Source organism: Podarcis filfolensis (assembly GCF_964270895.1).
Source record: "Podarcis filfolensis genome assembly, chromosome: 2".
NCBI classification, from domain to species: Eukaryota; Metazoa; Chordata; class Lepidosauria; order Squamata; family Lacertidae; genus Podarcis; species Podarcis filfolensis.
Window position 1 is genome coordinate 35,739,994 of NC_139605.1, and position 19,485 is coordinate 35,759,478.

Below are 19,485 nucleotides of genomic sequence, written 5' to 3' on the forward strand. Positions count from 1 at the left end.
ACACAGCCCACATAGCAGTGTTATCAATTTATCGAGAGAAGCATGTCCATCCTGCTCAGCTAAAATGCTCCAATGCACAGGTCTAAAATCTCCACTGCTTTTCCCTCCCTGAGCTTCTCTGCTTTATGAGCAGTAGATCTCTTGTCAAAGACATCAATTTAACCAGGATATTACTGAAGGGAATATATGTGTGTGTCACATACAAATTCGACTCTATCTGTTAGCAGAGGATTCAGGGTACTTATGATAACTGCATTCATTTCATCATCTTCTGGTATTTTGTGAAAGGAGTGCTTCTTCTTTTTGGATATCCCTAATCCCCTCATTAAAGAGTTTGAAAAATGAGACAGCAGCTCAGGTAGAAGATTATCTGTCCTGGGCATCACCTTCCAGGTTCCATCAGAACACATTATGTACCCAAAAGTGTGGGGAGTATATCATTTAAAGGGCTCGTAGGGAGACAAAACATAACTGTTTAAAAGTGATTTTAGTGTTGAAGAATACTGACTCGATATTTTGGTTTGTTCCAAGGCCAAAACTATTTATTTGGCTTGTGAGACTAACATCTTTGAAATGACAGAAAAACTGGGATAAACAGAACACTCATTTCCTTTTAAAAACTTAAAGAAGTCCTAATTCCAAAGCATAGCATGTAATAAAACTTCAGAAACATTCTTTAAAAGTTCAGATTTGCTAATAAACAAGTGACTGCTTAATAAATCCACTAAGAATCTCTGAGATGGCGGAGGGCTCTGGTGAGAAAGGAAATAATAATTTGATTAATGACAATTTTGATAATAAATGATATAGCAGCCCTCAGCAAGTTACTTAAAAGGCACTTTTGAAGACTTTGCAGGATAACTGTATTTTGTATGCAAGCACAATACACATACTCTGCCTTCTCAGAAATCCATCCAAACAGGCCATCCTCGGAGACTTCTGAATGCCAAACCATCCATTAAGCAGAATGCAAGCAGATGGACAGGCTACATTGTTTGCTGCTTATTCCAAAAACTGGGAAAATGAAATGTTTTCCCAACACTATTTGACAAACAGCATTAAAAACAACAGTCCAACAATAAGGATGCAACCCTTCTTTCCTGTGACTATTTACTGCTAACAAACAAACAAGCACACACGCTTGTGCTAGTTATACAACTGTAGAAATCTTTAAGAGAATTATGCAGAAGAGTAGTTGACAATACCAACTGACAAATAATAAATTCTACTAGAACCCAGGGATGACAGCAGGAAACAATTCCCCCTATATGAGAGCAAGAAATATTAAATACCTGCATTGTGCCTCTTTTTTCCCTAGTGAAGCTAATGCCAGCTCTCTCTCTTTTTTCCCCCCCTAAGGGGACAGATTCTTCGAGAAAATGGCGTGTGGGAAATGCTTAAACGCATCTTCACTGCTGCCACCACTCAGATCAAAATCAAATCCATACCCTGCTGAAGATAACTACTTCTAAGTTTTAACAAACAATTATTAACACATTTGGGAGATCAGGTTTGGATTTCCATGTCATGTCTGTTCTGGCCCTAAGACAGCACAGTGGTACCTCAGGTTAAGAACTTAATTTGTTCTGGAGGTCTGTTTTTAACCTGAAACTGTTCTTAACCTGAAGCACCACTTTAGCTAATGGGGCCTCCCGCTGCCGCCGCATGATTTCTGTTCTCATCCTGAAGTAAAGTTCTTAACCCGAGGTACTATTTCTGGGTTAGCGGAGTCTGTAACCTGAAGCTTCTGTAACCTGAAGTGTCTGTAACCCGAGGTACCACTGTAATTGTCTATGGTCTGTTGTTATTACTGCTACATCACCCTTCATCCAAGAAGCTTAAGGCAGTGTGCAGGAATGTCACCCTCTCTGAATATTACAACCCACCCTCTGTTTCTCCTGGCACTCTCTCTACTACCCCACGTTGCATCCTGATTGAATGCTCCTAAAGACATTACCCACACTTCTTTAGTTGTGGTCTCATTAACCTAATGGTTTAAAAACAGGGCTGGGAAACCTGCAAATTTCTGCATGGCTTCAAGGAGTTTAAGCACCAGCTACAATTAGCTACATTGCTATGTATCTTAAATCTGTAAGCTAAGAAAAAAACATTTGCACAAACTGTAGCGTGACATTTGCTGTTTTCAGAAACATTATAAACAAAAACATGCATTAGCTTGTGGCTCTCTAGCAGCCTGTCTCGTTCCAAGCTGAACCCTCTGCATACCCAAGCCTAAAAATTTATTACAACACATTCTGCCAAAGTATCTTATTTACATAACAGAAAAATAAAATAAAAATAAACCCTTCATGCTTTCAAGTACCAGTGCTACTATTGCCAAGTGATCTGAAGAAAATAAAAATGAGCTTCTTATGATACTAAGCCAGGCTTCCTGGTCTAAGGGCATGCATTCCAGAGAATTTAAATTCTAGGCAAATGGAAGAAGAGAGGATTGCATGCTACAGAATGTAGGGGGTGGTCCAGAGAAGTCAATAATGAGACATACCCTGTGGGTCTATCTAAGCCAGTATTCTCTGCTCTGCCTTCAGAGATGTTCTACAGGGCCTCAAGCAGAAGATTCCCCCATCAAACATGGCATCTGATCCTAGTTTTAACTAGAGATGAACAGAATGAATGTTGTTTTCTACATGCGAAGCATGCACTCCAACGCTTAGCTATGGCCCCTCTGCCAAATTCAGTAGCTTCATATACGCTCAGATGTTCAATTTTCATTCAGAACCATCACACATGCAACTCAAAAAAAGGGCCTGTGTCCTTTGTTTCGATTTCAGCAAAGAAGATTGTAGAGCTTTCTGGCTGTTTTGCTGAATGCTTAAAAGGGACAGTTACAAGGCAACTTGCCAGTTTCAGCCTGCCAGGACAGGTTTAAAACCCCCAGCACCACGATGAACCTACTGCAGATTCAATGCCCTGAAGAACCCAAGAACACGCATAAATTGAGAAATGAACTCAACACTGTAGGGAAGAAATGGTTCAGTGCCACTGCTTTACTTGAAAATTGTATAGTAAAAAAGGTCTTTCCAACCTTCAGAGGTCATGCAGCTTTCATATACAAAGCTGGTTTTGTGATGCAAAGATCCAATTAAGCTTTTGAGGTCAAACTAATCTAGCTAACACCTATCTTTTAGTAAAGAACTGTAGTATCTTACATTTTAACCTAAAAGTAGTGTGAGAACCAACATTGTGCAAGAAGACTTTCATTCACCCAAGAGGACTTCTCTTTCTTCTCCTTCCCTCTGCAGCCCCACTGCCCCCACCCTGCATCTGCTTTGGAGGATTCCCTCAACCCTCCAGAGCAGATTGGGGTGGGTGGGTGGCTGTATCGGAGAAAAGAATGAATGAAGGCCCTGTTGCATGAGCACAAGACCATCCTGCTATTGGCCGGACACCACTGGAGGTCACCCAAAACAACTAGTTTCAGTTCTCTTTAACTTTCTCCTTAGTGAAGATGTTAATGGACCCATTTGGCACCTGTGCTGTTAACAATGACCGGTCATTTGTGGTGGTTTCATTCTATTTAAAAGTGTTTTACTTTCCAGAGCAGTGAATGATGAAGTTAATGGGATGAGGACAAAACCTCTCCAAGCACACCGCTGAAGTTCTAACAACCATCACGGTTTTTTTGGTATGAATCAACATTGACTAGCCAAGGTTTCAATGCAAGCTGACGCAAAATCCATACAAAGAGAAGGCAGATGAACTGGGAGGTCATCGGAGCCATCCACCAAGCACTCCTCCATACAGTTTCATTCTTTTCAAATTGCCATGAGCAGGCGGTTAAAGCTTTACTTGATGAATTATACCGACAAAAATCAACAACTGCTATAGTAAGTGAGGCTCTGTTCTACATCTAAATTCGTTTCCAGTTTTCAAGCATGATTCACAAAAAACTTTCTATGACCTAGACATGAACCCTCTTTGCAGCCTTTTCTAAGGTATTAAAAAGATCCCCTCTCAACAGATCAATTTAATACAGATCAATTTAATACGCTTCAAAACAGTCTTCAGTTAACCCTATCAGATTGGTTGCTGTGATAATTATGTGGATCACTGAACGCTCAAAATGAAGAATATAAAAACAGTTCTGGGAGCTGGATTGGTCCTGCCAGGACTTTCTATTTGGCTCTGGGGACTGTCCCTGAGCCATCCTCCCCTCTCCTCAGGGGACACTCTACACAGGCTTGGCTCTGCACCCTCCTCAAACGCTTTTGTGTGGTTGCAGTGTGTCCCTGAACTGTGATAATGTCTCTCGTTTGTGAAGACAGCACAGATCCAAAAATCAGAGCAGATTCGCTGAGTCTGGAAACCACCAAGGGCACAAATGAATGGTTCTTCCCACAGGGCAAAATGTAACCCAGGGCCTGGGGTTAAGCCAGGCATTTCTGCTTAAGAATTTTCTGGCAACATGATGAATCAAACAGGCACCAGCCCTACTCAGGCATTTGTTAACTGTGTCCATGGAAGAGGAATGCATGCGTTAGCCCTGGTCCTCTGCCCACAACCTTCTCACATTGAGTGGGAAGGTCCGAAAAGGGATATTAAGCATGTTCAGCTGAATGCTGGGAGGGCTATTATCATACTCAAGAGAATGCATATACAATCCTTCTTCAAACTTTCTCCTTCAATGTGAGGAGGTCAGGAGAATAGGGGCAGGGGTCATGCTTTTGGGCCCTCCTGGATAAAATGAACTGATACCCGGATAAGGAATTAGTTGGTGACCTACTACATCAATGATCTCCAACCTGGTGCCCTCCAGATGTTTTGGATTCCAACTACCATCAACCCATCCATGGCCAATGGTTTGTTAGTTCAGTTTGTTTAATTTTCAAACCACATTATCACATAAATATATCTATGCTGTGTACAGTGTAACAAAACCAATACAGAACAAAACAAAATCAATACAACAACTGGAGGACACTGTGGGCTACACTAGGTTATAGCAGGCTTCCTCCTTCACCACCCCTTCAGAAACTGAAAAAAAGCTAAGAGGAATGTATCATTCCATGTGATATCCCAGTTCAGAGTTCAAATACATTTCTTGTAGCAGTCTTTCATGTCTCCATGTGATATGGCCAGAGACAGAGGGCAGCACTTTCCTGGCCATATCAGGAGACATGAACCTTCTCTTACTGCTGCTCCCTTTCCAAGGTTTCTCCTGTTTCAAAAATCACCATTCAGCATCCGCTTTAGGGGGATACAAAAGGTAGGTGAATGGGGAAGGAATTGAAATAATGTTGGGTAATAACTGTGTTGCAGGGGAAGCTTTTGCAAATATACATTTCGGACAGCTGAGATTTTATGCAGTATGTATCTGCACTTTACCCCACCATAAAGATTTTTCTTTTCCTGTTTCTATTTATCAGGGGAGGCGTGTCACTTATATACTGTAGACAGCAATCATAGTCCAACAAAAATCCTGTCCGCCTCTGAAACACATGGGTCAGAAAACTCCTCAAAAGCAGGCAAAGCCCCCCGTCCCGTCCATCCCCACCTGCTTTATTCCTCAGTCGCTTACTAGGTACAAACCAAACCTAAGGCATCTGTTATTTTCAACTGTAATATCACTTCCAATTTCAGCAAAGAGCTGAAAAGGAGCAGAGGGGCCTATCCTGGCAAGACAGCTGCAATGAAGAGAGTCAAGCTGCCAAATTTAAGACACTAGTGAAATTCAATGGCCAAATTCGTAAGGGGAAAAAGATTCAAGCATAATAATGTTATAATAAATAAGGGAGCAATGTATGTCCTTGTTCCACTGTCCCCATTCATTTCAACCTTAAACTGGGAAAACGTTGAAGCATTAATACAGCTTAGAATCAGTCTGCATTCAAAGTTTGCAAATTCTAATAATGAACTTCCTATGCCCAGGCTAAAACAATGCAAACCTACAACATTTACTCAGACAAAAACACGACTGAGTTTAATGGGAGTTGCACACAGGCAAGCCTATATAAGATTGGATACCTCAGATTGCTGCCTCTGTTATCCACTGGTTTTCATAGTTCTCAGTTGGAAAAAAGGGTCAAAATACATTTCAAAATGTGTATTTAAATGGGATTTTTATTGCAGATTTTAAAAACAAGAAGATTAATAGGGATGTGTGACACAGTATGGGTGAAAATATGTGTCTCTGTCTAGAGCAGTGGTTCCCAACCTTTTTTTTTTTTTTTTTTTTTTGGCCATGCCCCACCTAAGCATCTCTAAAATCCTGGTGCCCCCCCCCCCCGGTGACATATAATTCTTATTATTCAAAAAGTGAATTCCTAGTCACATGGAGGAAGCCTAAAAGGCCATTAACTGTTAATGACTCATTCTTGAATTACCCCCCTTAAAAATCAAATTGCCCCCTTGTGTGGCATGTGCCCCATGTTGGGAACCACAGGTCTAGAGGTTATACTCAAAGCCACTTTCAAACATTATTGCACTTTAACTACTGAAGACTCAATCTTCTTTCCCCAATATGAATTCATGTATATATGAGCATCCTTGCAAAGTCAGTGCTCATTCAGAAAAGCAAATGGATTACTCTGGTGTATTCTCACTTTGGACGACAACAAAATAGTCATTCTAACCCATCCTAATTGAACAGAGGTGAAAGCATCCATGAATGCCTCAGTGAAATGAATGGAAGATATGCACAAGCAGTGCTTGGTAACTTAGGTCTACCTAGCAGCTTCTCCCAATCGTGGTACAGTAGTATGGCAACAACTGGAAGCCCAGGAACTTCTCTTGAAAAAGGCACAACAGTCAGACTAATCCTACAATGGTTCTGGTATGTCCTTGGTATTGACACAGCTGATGTGCCCTGCATATGAGCAGAGTAGAAATCAGGTGCACTGAGACACACGTAGTATCCAAGGATGAAGGCGAAGCAGTGGACATCCCCCAAATACCCAGCAAACATGGCATTAACAATGGGAAATGCATTCTTCACCCTTGTGTAGCCAAAATATTTTGGAATTAAATCTAAAGCTTTTTAAAAACTGTTTGACAAGACACATTTTATAGTCTCATACAAAAAGTTAACAGTACGGCTGCAGTTAGCGCAAATGTAGATCAGAAAGGAAATGAACACTTGTAACTCAAAGCATCTGCTCATAAAGGGCAGAAAAATTCAGCAAGGGATTTCGTCTGGAAGAAGATGGCTTTGAAGCATTCATCCGGGTGAATGCAATGACAAAGCATCCTGTCTGTGGTCTGCTGAAAAATGCCAGCGGTGTTAAGGGTAATCAAACTGGCCCAAGAGCCAAATCGCCTTCCATGACATTACAGGCTGAATACAAAAGAGCGGCAACTTCACCTAGAGCACAACTAGTTGCGCTGATTTCCAAAAGGTAAGAAACAGGGATTGACAGTCTCACTTTACAAGGGGTCAGGCCAGACTCTCGCAAAGTGAGGAAAGCCTAAACCTGCAACTCCAGTACCAGGAGAAAAGGGGAAGGAGGTTTGATCCTTGCACCCTCCCTAAGTTCTGCTATTTGCTTTATCTCCATGCTTGCTTGATGCAAGCAGAGAACTCAAATGACCTTCCATGTCCCCCGCCCTCTCTGGCTCTGAACTGGAAGGCGTGGGGGTAAAGGCACATCAGCCTATCTCTGTGCCTGTTGGTCAGTCAGAGTGGAGCTCTGAATGGCTGGGAAGAGCAGAGACAGAGAAGGTTGGAATGCCTCCACTGCCACTCAGTGGCCCCAAGGTGGAGGACGGCCGAAGTGTGCTGATTTGTCCATGACGCAGTACAAGATACAGCATGAGGTACGCATCAAGTCTTCTCCCCCTGGAGCAAGTGAATGCCCCAATTATCAGAAATGTTTGCTTGCCCATCCAGAATCTGTCAGTCCCTGGTTAGATAACTGGTGATCAGCTGCTAGATGGAGTCCTATTCCACACTGATTTTGTTTGGAAAAGGTCAAATTGCCAAGAATTAATCTACAAGGCAGGGAAGACAGCAACTTTCTATATGGTAGCATTTGCTCAGCATGTCACGGTGCCATTAGAGATTCTGTGAATACTTCAGGAAGACAGTGGTGCTTGCATCACACCTTTTTTGTACTGCCACTGTTGGTCCACAATCACTTAGTCATCTGAGCTCACTATCTATTCATAGCTAACACCCTGTAGAGACCCTTTTACTATCTATCATCTGTGGATGCATGTGGTAACAGTAAGGCTCTACCCAAAGAACAAGAGAACAATGATGAAAATAAGTATCTAAAAATGCACAAAAACCACCTGCAGCATTCATAATTCTCCCTCCTTCGGGGGGGGGGGGGGTTGACGGGAAAGATTCAGGACTCTATTTGCAGCACAAATTGTTTTCTTCCTGGTCATTCGATAAAAATTGAAAATGTATGAATTAATTCTATTAGAGACAGCCAGCCCCCTGCATAAACCAAACAACCACGATTTTTCTGTTTCTTCTTTTGTGTCCATCAATAAAAGCTTGTTTTAAGAAATCTCAGTGATAGGTTTCTACTACTAGAACACAAGTAAGACCAGAAAAGCTGAAGTGGAAGTGAAAAGGTGAGCATAGGAAGAGCGAACATGACATCTGAGCATAGACCAATATATTTTGGATACTTTGCGCTTATAAATCTATTTGTACATAGATGCACATAAACAAGCACACCTCAAAATAAATTATCTTTGGGGGTTTTTGAGGGGAGCACTAAAATGCTTAATAAATTTTAATCCATTGAAACCTTAGTGTTACAGTAATACCTCCGCGAACATCCACCTTGTCTAGTGTCCATTCCTGCGAACGTCCACGGTAAACCCGGAAGTACCAGAACGGGTTACTTCCAGGTTTGCCGCTTGCGCATGAGCAGAAGCGCAAACCCCTCCACGCGCATGCGCAGATGCAGCACTTTGCCCTGCATCCTTTTCAGCTAGCGGCCGGGGCTCCAGAACAGATCCCAGCCGCAAAACGAGGTACGACTGTATATGTGTAGTATGAGGTGTGAAGCTCATGAAACACAGCACTGAAAGTTCACTGATGTGAGCCTTTGTGAGCATGATGTGTCTGGAAGCCAAAGCTCTTGTTGAGTATCATCTTTGCTGGTGTAATTGCCAGAGCTGTGAATCAGGCAAAGCCTTTTCTCCTTCTCCCTCAAGAGACCAGACGTGCTCAAGCAGCCATTCCAGAGTTTAGCAAGGCTCCTGCTATCTGAGCAAACTGTCAGCTAGCTGACAAGCAAAGTGGGATGCTTCTATGAAAATCTGGTCTCCAGGAAAATATCTGCCTGCTTCACGATTGCCATTTCCAGAACTGAGAACCAATGCCTCAGCAGTCTTAAATGTGTTCTGAGAAACCTTTTCTCCTTAACCTTTTCTACCACAGCTCTTTCCTTCTCATTCATTCACACTTAAGACATTTTATGCTCTCCCAACATCAGAAGGTGGGTCTAGTTGGTGTAGCCAGCCAATGTTGATTCAATGTGCTGTTTCCGAGCGTGGTTTATGTTCCCTGGCCAAAATAATTCGCAATCTGCTTTGGTTAAGAATGTAAGATGAGCCTGCTGATTCAGACCAATGGCACATGTAGTCCAGCAACCTGATCTCACAGTGGCTGAGCAGATGCCTGTTGGAAGCCTGCAAGCTGGCCATGAGCGCAACAGCACTCTGCCCATCTGTGATGCTCAGCAACTAAGACTCAGAGGCATAATGCTCCTGACAGTGGAGGTGGAGCATAGCCATCATGGCTAGCAGCCACTAGTCGCCTTATCCTCATGAATTTGTCCAATTCCCTTAAAACCATCCAAGTTGGTAGCCATCACTGCCTCCTGTGGGAGCAAGTTCCACAGTTTAACAATGTGCTGTATGAAAAAGTACTTTCTGTTATCTGCTCTGAATCTTCCTACGTACATTCAGCTTCATTGGATGAGCTCTGTGTCATTTGGTGTCAAATATCAAGAACAACAAAATGTCAGACGTGCGAAGATTTTTCAGTTACTAGAACAGGTGCGGGCAACGCAAGCACCTGGACTTTGTGAGTCTTCTGGTGAAAAAACCGATATATAATTCTGACCCAATCCTTCCCAACAGACCCAATGTTGGTTCCTTTTTGAACAACGCACTTTCATTCCTCACTATATGTAGTAATTAGTTCTGGGACCGTGAATTTCACTCTCAGAAATTTGCTTCCCTGTAAATTGGAGTGTCCATGTACTCTAACTGTGAAAAGTGTGTCAGACAATGACCTGGGAGACTAAGGTTTGAATCCTCAGCCAGCCATGAAGATCACTGGGTAACCTTGGGCCAGTCACTGTCTTTCAGTCTAACCTACCTCACAGGGTTGTTGTTGTTTTTTAAGGATAAAATGGAGAGGAGAGAACCATGTACACCTTGAGCTCCTTGGAGGACAAGGAGGTCTATAAATGCAATAAATGAATGAATAATCCCTTCATTGTTAACTATTGCACTGGCCTACATTAGTCTTCCCAACCTTGAGTACCCTGGTGTTGCTGAACTACAGCTGCCATCATCCCTAACTGTTGATCTAAGGTTAAGGAAGTTAGGAGCTGAATACAACAACATCTCCCTCCTGAGGGATTTGCCTTTAGATCCTTGTATTCATTGTGCTTAGGTAACCTTAACCATTCCTTAGGTAAAATTCTAAGAACCCTTGTATCAAAGCAAAGGAAAACGAAGTTATTCATTGAGGATCTGGGCACAGACTGCTATTAGTCAGTTTCGATGTCCCTAAAGTCCCATATGGCTGTAGAATGTATGAACCTATACGGGAAGTGAAGCAAATTACTGGTCAGGAACAAAATGCATGGGGACGAGCAACTCATCCATAAAAAGCCAGAGCAAATGTACAGTATTCTAGCTTCTCACTGCTCTCATTAAAAACTGATCAGTTTCATTTGCGATGCAGTACTTTCATTCACCTGTCATGCTACAGTGAAGATTGATATGCATATATTTTTTTCCAAACGTTCCATTTGCATAATGCTGCTACAACATTTCACATTACACTAGTTAATACTAGTGTTTTGACATTTATAAAGCATCGACTGGGAGCCAAAAGAGGAATTGCTGGACTATCCAGTGTAGAAAAATTAGCCCTGAAATTAAATAAAGAATGAACCAGGTAGGATCAAAATTATTCCCAAAATCAAAGTTTAAAAATAATTAAGAGCAGCCTGTTAAAATATATCCTAAACTCAATTTCATGAGGCAAGCTTTTCTAACTAGTTCAACATCCTGCTGCACTCCCAAAGGACATTTAGTTACTAAATATGATGAGGAACAGACACACAGCAGTCCTATATTGGGTCGATCAAGGGTATACCTGAAAGTACAGTGGTACCTCTGGTTACGAACTTAATTCGTTCCAAAGGTCCGTTCTTAACCTGAAACCGTTCTTAACCTGAGGTACCACTTTCGCTAATGGGGCCTCCCGCTGCCGCCGCCATATGATTTCCATTCTCACCCTGGGGCAAAGTTCTTAACCTGAGGTACTACTTCCGGGTTAGCGGATTTTGTAACCCGAAGTGTTTGTAACCCGAAGCATTTGTAACCCAAGTTACCACTGTAACTTGAACTCTAAACCAGAGTCATAGTCAACATTATATTAAGCATAATTTGATACGATTACAAATCTAATGATTCCTTAAGACTTCTTATTGGACAAACTATGAGGTTGCTAGCTAACAGTTAAAATAAAAAAGCATTGGTTCAGTTCAGACAAAATGTGAAATTGTGGCTTGGCACTATGTGAACCCCCACCCCGCTGCAGCTCCCATGCTCTGATTCAATTACATACTATCTCTTTAGCATAAACCATAGGTTTTTTTCAGTATACCCAAACCTACAAACTATGGTTTCTGTTTCCCATCAAAACCAGTGTTGCAAACTAACTTCAAACTACAGTTTGTGATCCTATTTGCAGGACAAATTTGCAGGAAAGATGTAACTAACTGAACCAGAGTATGCCTTCATGTTGACACCAAAGCTATTATGCCAAATGTGGGAGGAAGAGTGGAGAGTTTTGCTTCCTCATCACAGCTCCCTGCAATCCCATAATGAACTGCTCGCATTTTATTTTATTTTCTTTCTTTTCTTGGGCACACTAGTATAGGTAAACAATGATGGGGAAAAGGGAGAAAATGAGTATTTTAATACCAGTTCCATTTGGAATTTGTTCATTTCCTAAGAAGTAATTTACTTTTTAAAAAAAATGCAAATGAAATAATTGCTTTACTTACGATAATCTCTGTGAATTTCATCTATTTCTTTCTCTGTCTGTTTTTTGGTAAATGTCATACTCTGCAACAGTAGAACAAACATTTCTTTTTAATGAAGGATGAAGGATATAAAGCCACACACCCCAAAATAATCAAGACATAATTATCTAAAAGGGAAGTTTTTATATTCTCCTCACACAACCATCCCCTCCCCTGACAGCTGTAGTTTAGCACTCTTTCTATACACTCTCGATTGCATTTAACGTGTGCTAGTCTACCTAAAGGGAGATCCTTTTCTCTACAGGGTCAAATTCAAGGTGCTAGCACTAGTGCATAAATCTTTAAATGGCTTGGGACCCAAGTACCTAAAAGAGCACCTTCCTCAATACCAACCATCTCACATCCTATAATTGGCAGGTGAGGCCTTGTTAGTGGTGCCATCACCAGAGGATGCTCAGTTGGTGCTGACTCATGACGGGGTCTTTTCAGTGGTGGTTCCCCAATTGTGCCTGGCCCTCCCTACTGAGGCGCACCAGTCTCCATCATTATTAACTACATCTCATAGATGTGTAGAGTTGGAAGGGATCCCAAGAATCATCTAGTACAGTCCCCTGCAATGCAGGGGGTACACATATGGTACATCCTCAGTTGTGGTTTGAAAAGCTCATTGTGGGATTTTCATCACATGAAGTGACACATGCTCATTTCTTGTCACTAAGCCTCAGTCAAAGTTTATCAACTTACGCCTCTTCTAGGTTTACTGGATTCCAGTTGTGTTCGAGTCTTCTCATTTTTTTCCAGCTCTCCTACAATTTCAGCAACTGTGGAAATAAATGATTGCCGTAAGCAGAAGCCTAACATCACGGGGGCGCCTCTTATATCAAGGCACAAAATGTTTCTGAGAGTATATTCTTTGTAAGAACTGAAACATGCTAGTCTGAAGTGAAAACACATTTTCACCTATAATGAAGCTTTTTCTAAGAGACGGGGAGTACGAGAGAATGGAGGAAGGTGCAGTTCACCTGCTTGTGAAAAGTAAGACCTGAATAGGGGAATAAAGACTGCATCCTTGTTGAAAGGGGTAGGAAACATCAGTAACCACATGCTAGCTGCCAGAAGGATCTCAGAATTAGGACAGATTTCTCATGCCATTCTGAGCAAGCTCTAAGAGGCTTCTCAGGAAATCCTTGACTGTTAATGTATCTGAGTATTAGACAGTATTTTCAAAAGCAGCAATGGTTTCCTGATAAAGGAGATCACAGAGTGAAGGAGAAAGGTAAATGAAAGAGGAAAAAGGCAAGAGGTTCTTCTTTGTGACTGGCTGCGGTAACAGCCCCTGATTCTGCAATAGTAGCCCATCTCCTGCCCAACAAACACTGCTTGTTTTCTGCTCCTTGTGTTTCCTTCCCAGAATCTATCCACCCCAGACCTATAAGCAACAAAGACAAATCAAGGACTAGAAAACCTCAACAGAAGACTGTGCTAAGAGAGTTTTGAAAGTCACTACAAGGTCCATAGATCTCCAAGTGACTGTTAAATCTCTCATTCGTCAACTCCCAACTGCCATTATTATTATTATTATTATTATTATTATTATTATTATTATTATTGGATTTTGCAGGAATGACCAAAAAAGCAGGGTTACGCAGTTCTTATTTCTCTCTCATACTTTGGGGACCATCTTTGGTATAAGACAGCTTCTGGAATTCTGGAGCTTCCTCTACTCACCACCCATGTGAAAAATTAGGGCTATGAGCATTAATAGTCACTGCTGTCAGTACCAGCAGGCAAACATTTCTTCAGCGCTAACAGAGCTGAAGCCATATAAAAATAAATGTATACATGTGCCTGAACAACATATGTAGGTGGATAATGACTGAGTTTTCATGCATCAATATTTTCTACTATTCAACAGAACAGAACATCTCTAGTTAGAACTGAAATAAAAATTGTTGGCAGGGGGTGGAGGAGTCAGCATGCCCCGGTGAATATTGTGTAGGGTTAGAGATTAAGATCCTAGACTCTGAATCCCCGACTTGTAATCAAACTCCCAAGACAACAGCTTTGGGCAAATCACTCTCCATTTTGGTGCCCTTTTTTGTGAAACAGAAATATAATTGACCTATTTTACAGACCTGTGAGATCAAATGAACCAAGCATGGGAAAGAGGGTCCTTGGTAGCATTCTTGCCTGTTAGTGCCACCAAGAATTATTTTATTTTATTGTTGTTGTTTTTTATTTCTGGTCTTTGAAATCCAAATGGCTGGCAAAAACAAAATAGCAGGACAATTTACAGCATGCTATAAAATGAGAGTTTCCTGGCATCACAAATGGATTGTATTTTTGCTTGCAATCGACATGTTTGTTGATTTTAAGTCTGTCCTGCATAGAGATCATTAATTTAGAGCCTATGGATTTTTCTCACGGGAAAACGAAACTCAAACCTTACTTCCATCAGGAATCCGATACCTTCTTAAAGAAACTGCTCTGTAAAACTAAGAAATAAGCCCAACATGACTCAAACCTCTCCTGATTTGTAGAAAAATCCAGACTAGATTGAGCAGTTTAGGGAGTGCAATAGGGCCTACAGATGTTGTTGGATTCCAACACTCCCCAGCCTTGGCCAACATGTATAAAGATCAGAGGTGGCGGGAGCTGTAATGCAACATCTGGAGGGCCACAGTTTTGCCATTCCTGGACTAGAGTCAGAAACCCAGTTGCTTCTAATATAAATCACAATAGCCTGAGATGTATGCAACATGAAAATATGTTTTAATGCTACATGGATGAGCTCATACATGCCTGTCTCCAATCTCTTCCTCCAGTGTGGCTGCCAGGAAACTGGAAGTTTTTGCTTCAATTTTCAATTAACCCCAGTTAAGAGGTTTGTTCGAACCATAAACTGTGGCTAATCTTAACTATGGTTTCAGGCAACTGAGCAAAACGACCATCTGAAATTGGTTTGTTTCCCCAAAACAATAATCATCACCCCATGGAAAAACTGTGACCAAAAGGAACCAGGCAAGTAAATGTAGGTGACTAGAGAGAACATGATAGATGCTTATAAAATGATGTATGATTTGGAAAAACCACATTCCGAGCCATATTGCATGTCACGCTTCTCGTTGTTTTACTCGCGTCATTAAAAGTAAAAGTGTTGCCGGAAGATGAAATTTTGGGGAATTATATTTTAAATGGCCTAGAACGTGTTAACTATATAAGAAAATTAAAAATGGGTCTGTGGTTTGACATTTTCATTGAGTTACCCTAGTACATCCAGGTTTGAAGGCATCATGCCTCTGAATGCCAGTTGTCGGGGAACATGAGTGTGTGGGCAGGCACTGCACTTGTGTCCTGCTTGTGGACTTCCTGCCAGCATCTGATTGGCCACAGTGGGAAACAGAACGCTGGAGAAGGACCCTTGATGTGATCCAGCAGGGTTTCTCTAATGTTAACCACCATCATTCATTTTTCTGTGGAAAGAACAACTGTATTTCTCTAGTTCTTGCAGCAACAAAAGTCAAATCAAAACACTCAGAACAGACACTTCTGTTGTTGCCTACGACTACTGGAACCAGGGCAAGCACGTTTTAAGAGGTAAGCTGTCATGTTGTCTTCCCCTAGACAAATATTTGTGCCCTCAAGTTGTATTTTCAAATTGTAACTCTAGAGGTCATTTTGACCTTTAGTGGAAAAGATTTCCTAGCTTTCTGTTAAAATGGGACAAGTAGAACTGAATCAGAGATTCCTCTCCTAAGTTCTATTCAGAGTTTGTTTGTTTTTTTACTTTTAAAGTGTGTTGTGCAACTATGTGAGAATCGACATCATCATTATTTAGATTTTGTACATTTTACTGAGTGGGTTACAACAATTACGCTCAAGAAAATGGGGGGGGGGTTCCTCAAAATTTATATATCAGATGTGAAAGACCAGGGGAAAGAGGTGAGTATGTGTATTATACCTTGAGTTTTATAATACACACAGGTCTCACATGACGTTTGGGTACCAATTTCTTGTGTTTGGATAACTGAATTTTCGTATAGCGAGTGTTTGGATAGTGCAGCCTGCATGTATAGAGTTGATTGGCTAGAAGCAAACAATTTACAGCACCCATAGCTAAAATAGCGCAAGACGGAATGGGATGACCACATGCATTGCCGCCACCACCCTGGATGAACAAGGACAAACACCAACAACAATTAAGTCTCTAAGGCTGACTTCACTCTATAAACACACAAATAAGTTATCTGAAGTTGCATCCATGTAGCAGCTGCGCACTGTGTGTGGAGGCCATAGAAATTAACTACCATGATACCACTGAGAATATTGCTGCCAGGGTTACAGGGGAATCCCAATGCCATGTGGAAAGCAACCACTGGACACAAATAGCTACCTTGCACTGAGCTGACCTCATGCCAATGAAAATTCAAATGGCCTTTCAGCAGAGTGGCTGTTTCGTGCGAAAAGAGTCCAAGACCAAATATGTCCAAAGAGAAATCTGGAATAGGCATGCTCGAGTGTTTTGTTCTCAAATAAATAAAATGGCAGGTAAACAAGCTGTCAGAAAGAGGCATACTTTATGAAAATGTTGGCAGTTTTCAAGGAAAACCATTATGTGAAATCCAACTTCCTACCTGATTTGGGATTTAAAGAATCGCACTCTGAATTATACATGTGCACAAACTCCTGGTGCCTTTTAATAAGCTGTTGTTTCGTTCCCTGAGTGGACAGTCCAAGTTCTTTCAGCCTTCTTCTCAGATCGCGATCGGACAGTAAACTGTACACCACTTTAGACAGTAGCTTTCTTTTTTGTCCAGAGCTGAAATAATTTTTAAAAATGGGAGGGAATCAATAAAGTTTTTCCAGTCAGGCACTTCAACAAATGTATGTGTTTTTTCCTACATTATAGTTATTCAAAAAAACAAAAGCGTGGGGGGACTCACACACAAATGCACTGCAATAAAAGATCAAATACGTTAGAGGACTTTCAGGTCAGCACAGATGGGTGGTGGTGGATAACAGCATTCCTGGTACTTTTCCTAAGCATCTCCACTTTTCATCCCTCTCAGTCGGGTATAGCATTCCTTTCCCAACACCAAATATTATTATTATCATCGTCGTCATCATCATCATCAACATCATTTTTATTAAATACTGTTATAACCTGCTTCAGCTCCGAGGAGCTCAACGTTCTCTCCACTTTCTATTGTCAGAACAACCTTGTGATGTAAGCTAAGCTGAGGGGATCAGAAGTTTGATTCAGATAAAATGTTAAAAAACTATCACATTACAGAATATGAAATGCCATGAGCCGAATACTTTGGGTCTCTCTTTCTGATATTATACAATTATATAAATTATATTAATTTTTAATATAAATTGTTAATACAATGTGTTAATATGACCAAATTCCTTCAAGTGCCAGTTAATGGAACTTGTTATTAATTATTATTTCAAGTGTTTTACCCAACCTTTCTCTTAGATAATGAAAACCTCTTACAAAATATAAAACCAACAATAGGACCAACAGTTTACAACATCAGTAATCAGAATTTAACACAGATAGCGGCATCAGTACATTGTTACTAAAATGCCACAACCCCAAAAGGCTTGCTCAAGGAACTATCTTTACTGCCCACCAGAAAATGATTAGAGGTTGATCTAGGCAGCCTGCCTTGGGAAGGGCATCCCACAACCTTGGCACGAATACAGCAAAAAGCTCTGTCACTCATGCCTATCAGGTGCACCTCTGATGAGGACAGAAAGCAAAGTCTCTGAAATCAGCTTCCATGCTTGAGTTGTATTCATATTAGAATCTTCAGCATACCACAGCAAAGATGCCATCAGCAACCATGAGGCCAAACTTCATCATCCCAATGGATACTTTCACCCCACAACAAGCAGTTTGGCAACCTAAAGGGTTCCAACAACAGAGGGCCTTTGTGTCAAATGGAAAGGAAATGGTCTTCCAGCTGTTCAGCAATGGGAAACACGATTTTGCTTTGGAAGTGTGTTTTACTGGCAGGTCCTGAACACATCATATCGAAAAATGAAGTTAAATGTATTTGAAAGCAAGCTTTAATTTTAACTGCAGTTTTAATCAGAGCATTTCTTTGTATTCTGTAATGCAGGTGGCGAGAATATACACTTTCTGTATGGGAGGCAGTTCTTTAAGATGCTGGTAGGGAATGCAACTTTTCAATGGGTAAAACTGCATTATATTACTTCCAACCATCCCAACAGCATAAATCGCAAAGAAAACAAAAGCTGCTGGAGAGGCTGACAGGTGAAGGCTACAGAACAACTTCCTTATGAGTCTGGATTGAAGGATCAGCATCAGACTGGAAAAGGTTGGAATCCACAGGGAGTCGTTTGGTCCCTGTGAAACTGCACACCCTGGCTTCCAGGGCCACACAGTATTTTCAAGACCACCCGAGCCATTACTGAACCTCTATAACAGTGCAGCACATGCATTCTGCTCCTTGAGAAGTCTCTTTGAGAAGTCTCTTTAAGAACCTCACAAGCATGGTTCAAGTGCAAACATCAAGCTAAGCTATGGTTTGCGTTAAGCATGGTTTGAACTTCCAAACACGCCAAGCCTGGAGATGCTTGTCTACTCATTCTCCTTCTGCTCAGGATGCCTTTCTCTGCGGTTCAGTGCACCCAAGGCTTGGGAAATTGACCAATCAAAACTGTTTGACAAGTTAAGCATGTTTAAATAATGTTCAAGTGTGTGGTTTTTTTTAGAAAATGCACACTACTTTTTTGAGAATTGGTTTTGCCTTGCAAGCCAACTTCAAAACATAATGTATGATTCTACCACGCTGGTTAATGGGGGGGGGGGGAGGTGCCTCTTTGAACCTTCCACATTTTCAAAACACACGTGGAGTGGGAGTTAGAAGCACACATGCTGGCCCTGCCCCAAAATCACTATTAAATTGGGCAGAAAGTCTGAAGAGGGAACCCATGTATGTTCCCTCTTCAAGCCTTCCACCCCCCACACATGGAGGTTGGAGAGTGAAGTTGGCAGGGACAGTCGCACGCCGCAACCCCCGCTCATTCTTTGAATGCATGAAGGCTAATGAAGGTTAGGTTTTCTTTGTCATGGTATAGCTTAATGTGCAAATGAGCCTATGAGGCAAATAATCTTTGTTTAAAGAAAGAATGGGAACCGAGCTTTTTCAGGAGTCTGCACTGACAACCAGTTCCACACATCATTTTAAGCACAGAAAACAGAAAAAGGTTAGCATACTTGTATACAGTTACTAGGTTTCCT

The 19,485-nt window shown here is 41.4% G+C and overlaps 1 protein-coding gene across 4 annotated transcripts in view; it reads right to left on the bottom strand.

Annotated features, from left to right (window-relative positions):
* Positions 1-19,485, bottom strand: part of RAD18 (RAD18 E3 ubiquitin protein ligase) — a 113,440-nt gene that overhangs the window by 55,904 nt on the left and 38,051 nt on the right. For all 4 annotated transcript variants that reach the window (XM_083601784.1, XM_083601783.1, XM_083601785.1 and 1 more), the window contains 3 exons: positions 16,844-17,028; positions 12,954-13,030; positions 12,231-12,291 (listed from right to left, as the gene is read on the bottom strand). In XM_083601784.1, the coding sequence (XP_083457910.1) occupies positions 12,231-12,291; positions 12,954-13,030; positions 16,844-17,028 (323 nt within the window). The remainder of the gene's footprint in view (positions 1-12,230; positions 12,292-12,953; positions 13,031-16,843; positions 17,029-19,485) is intronic.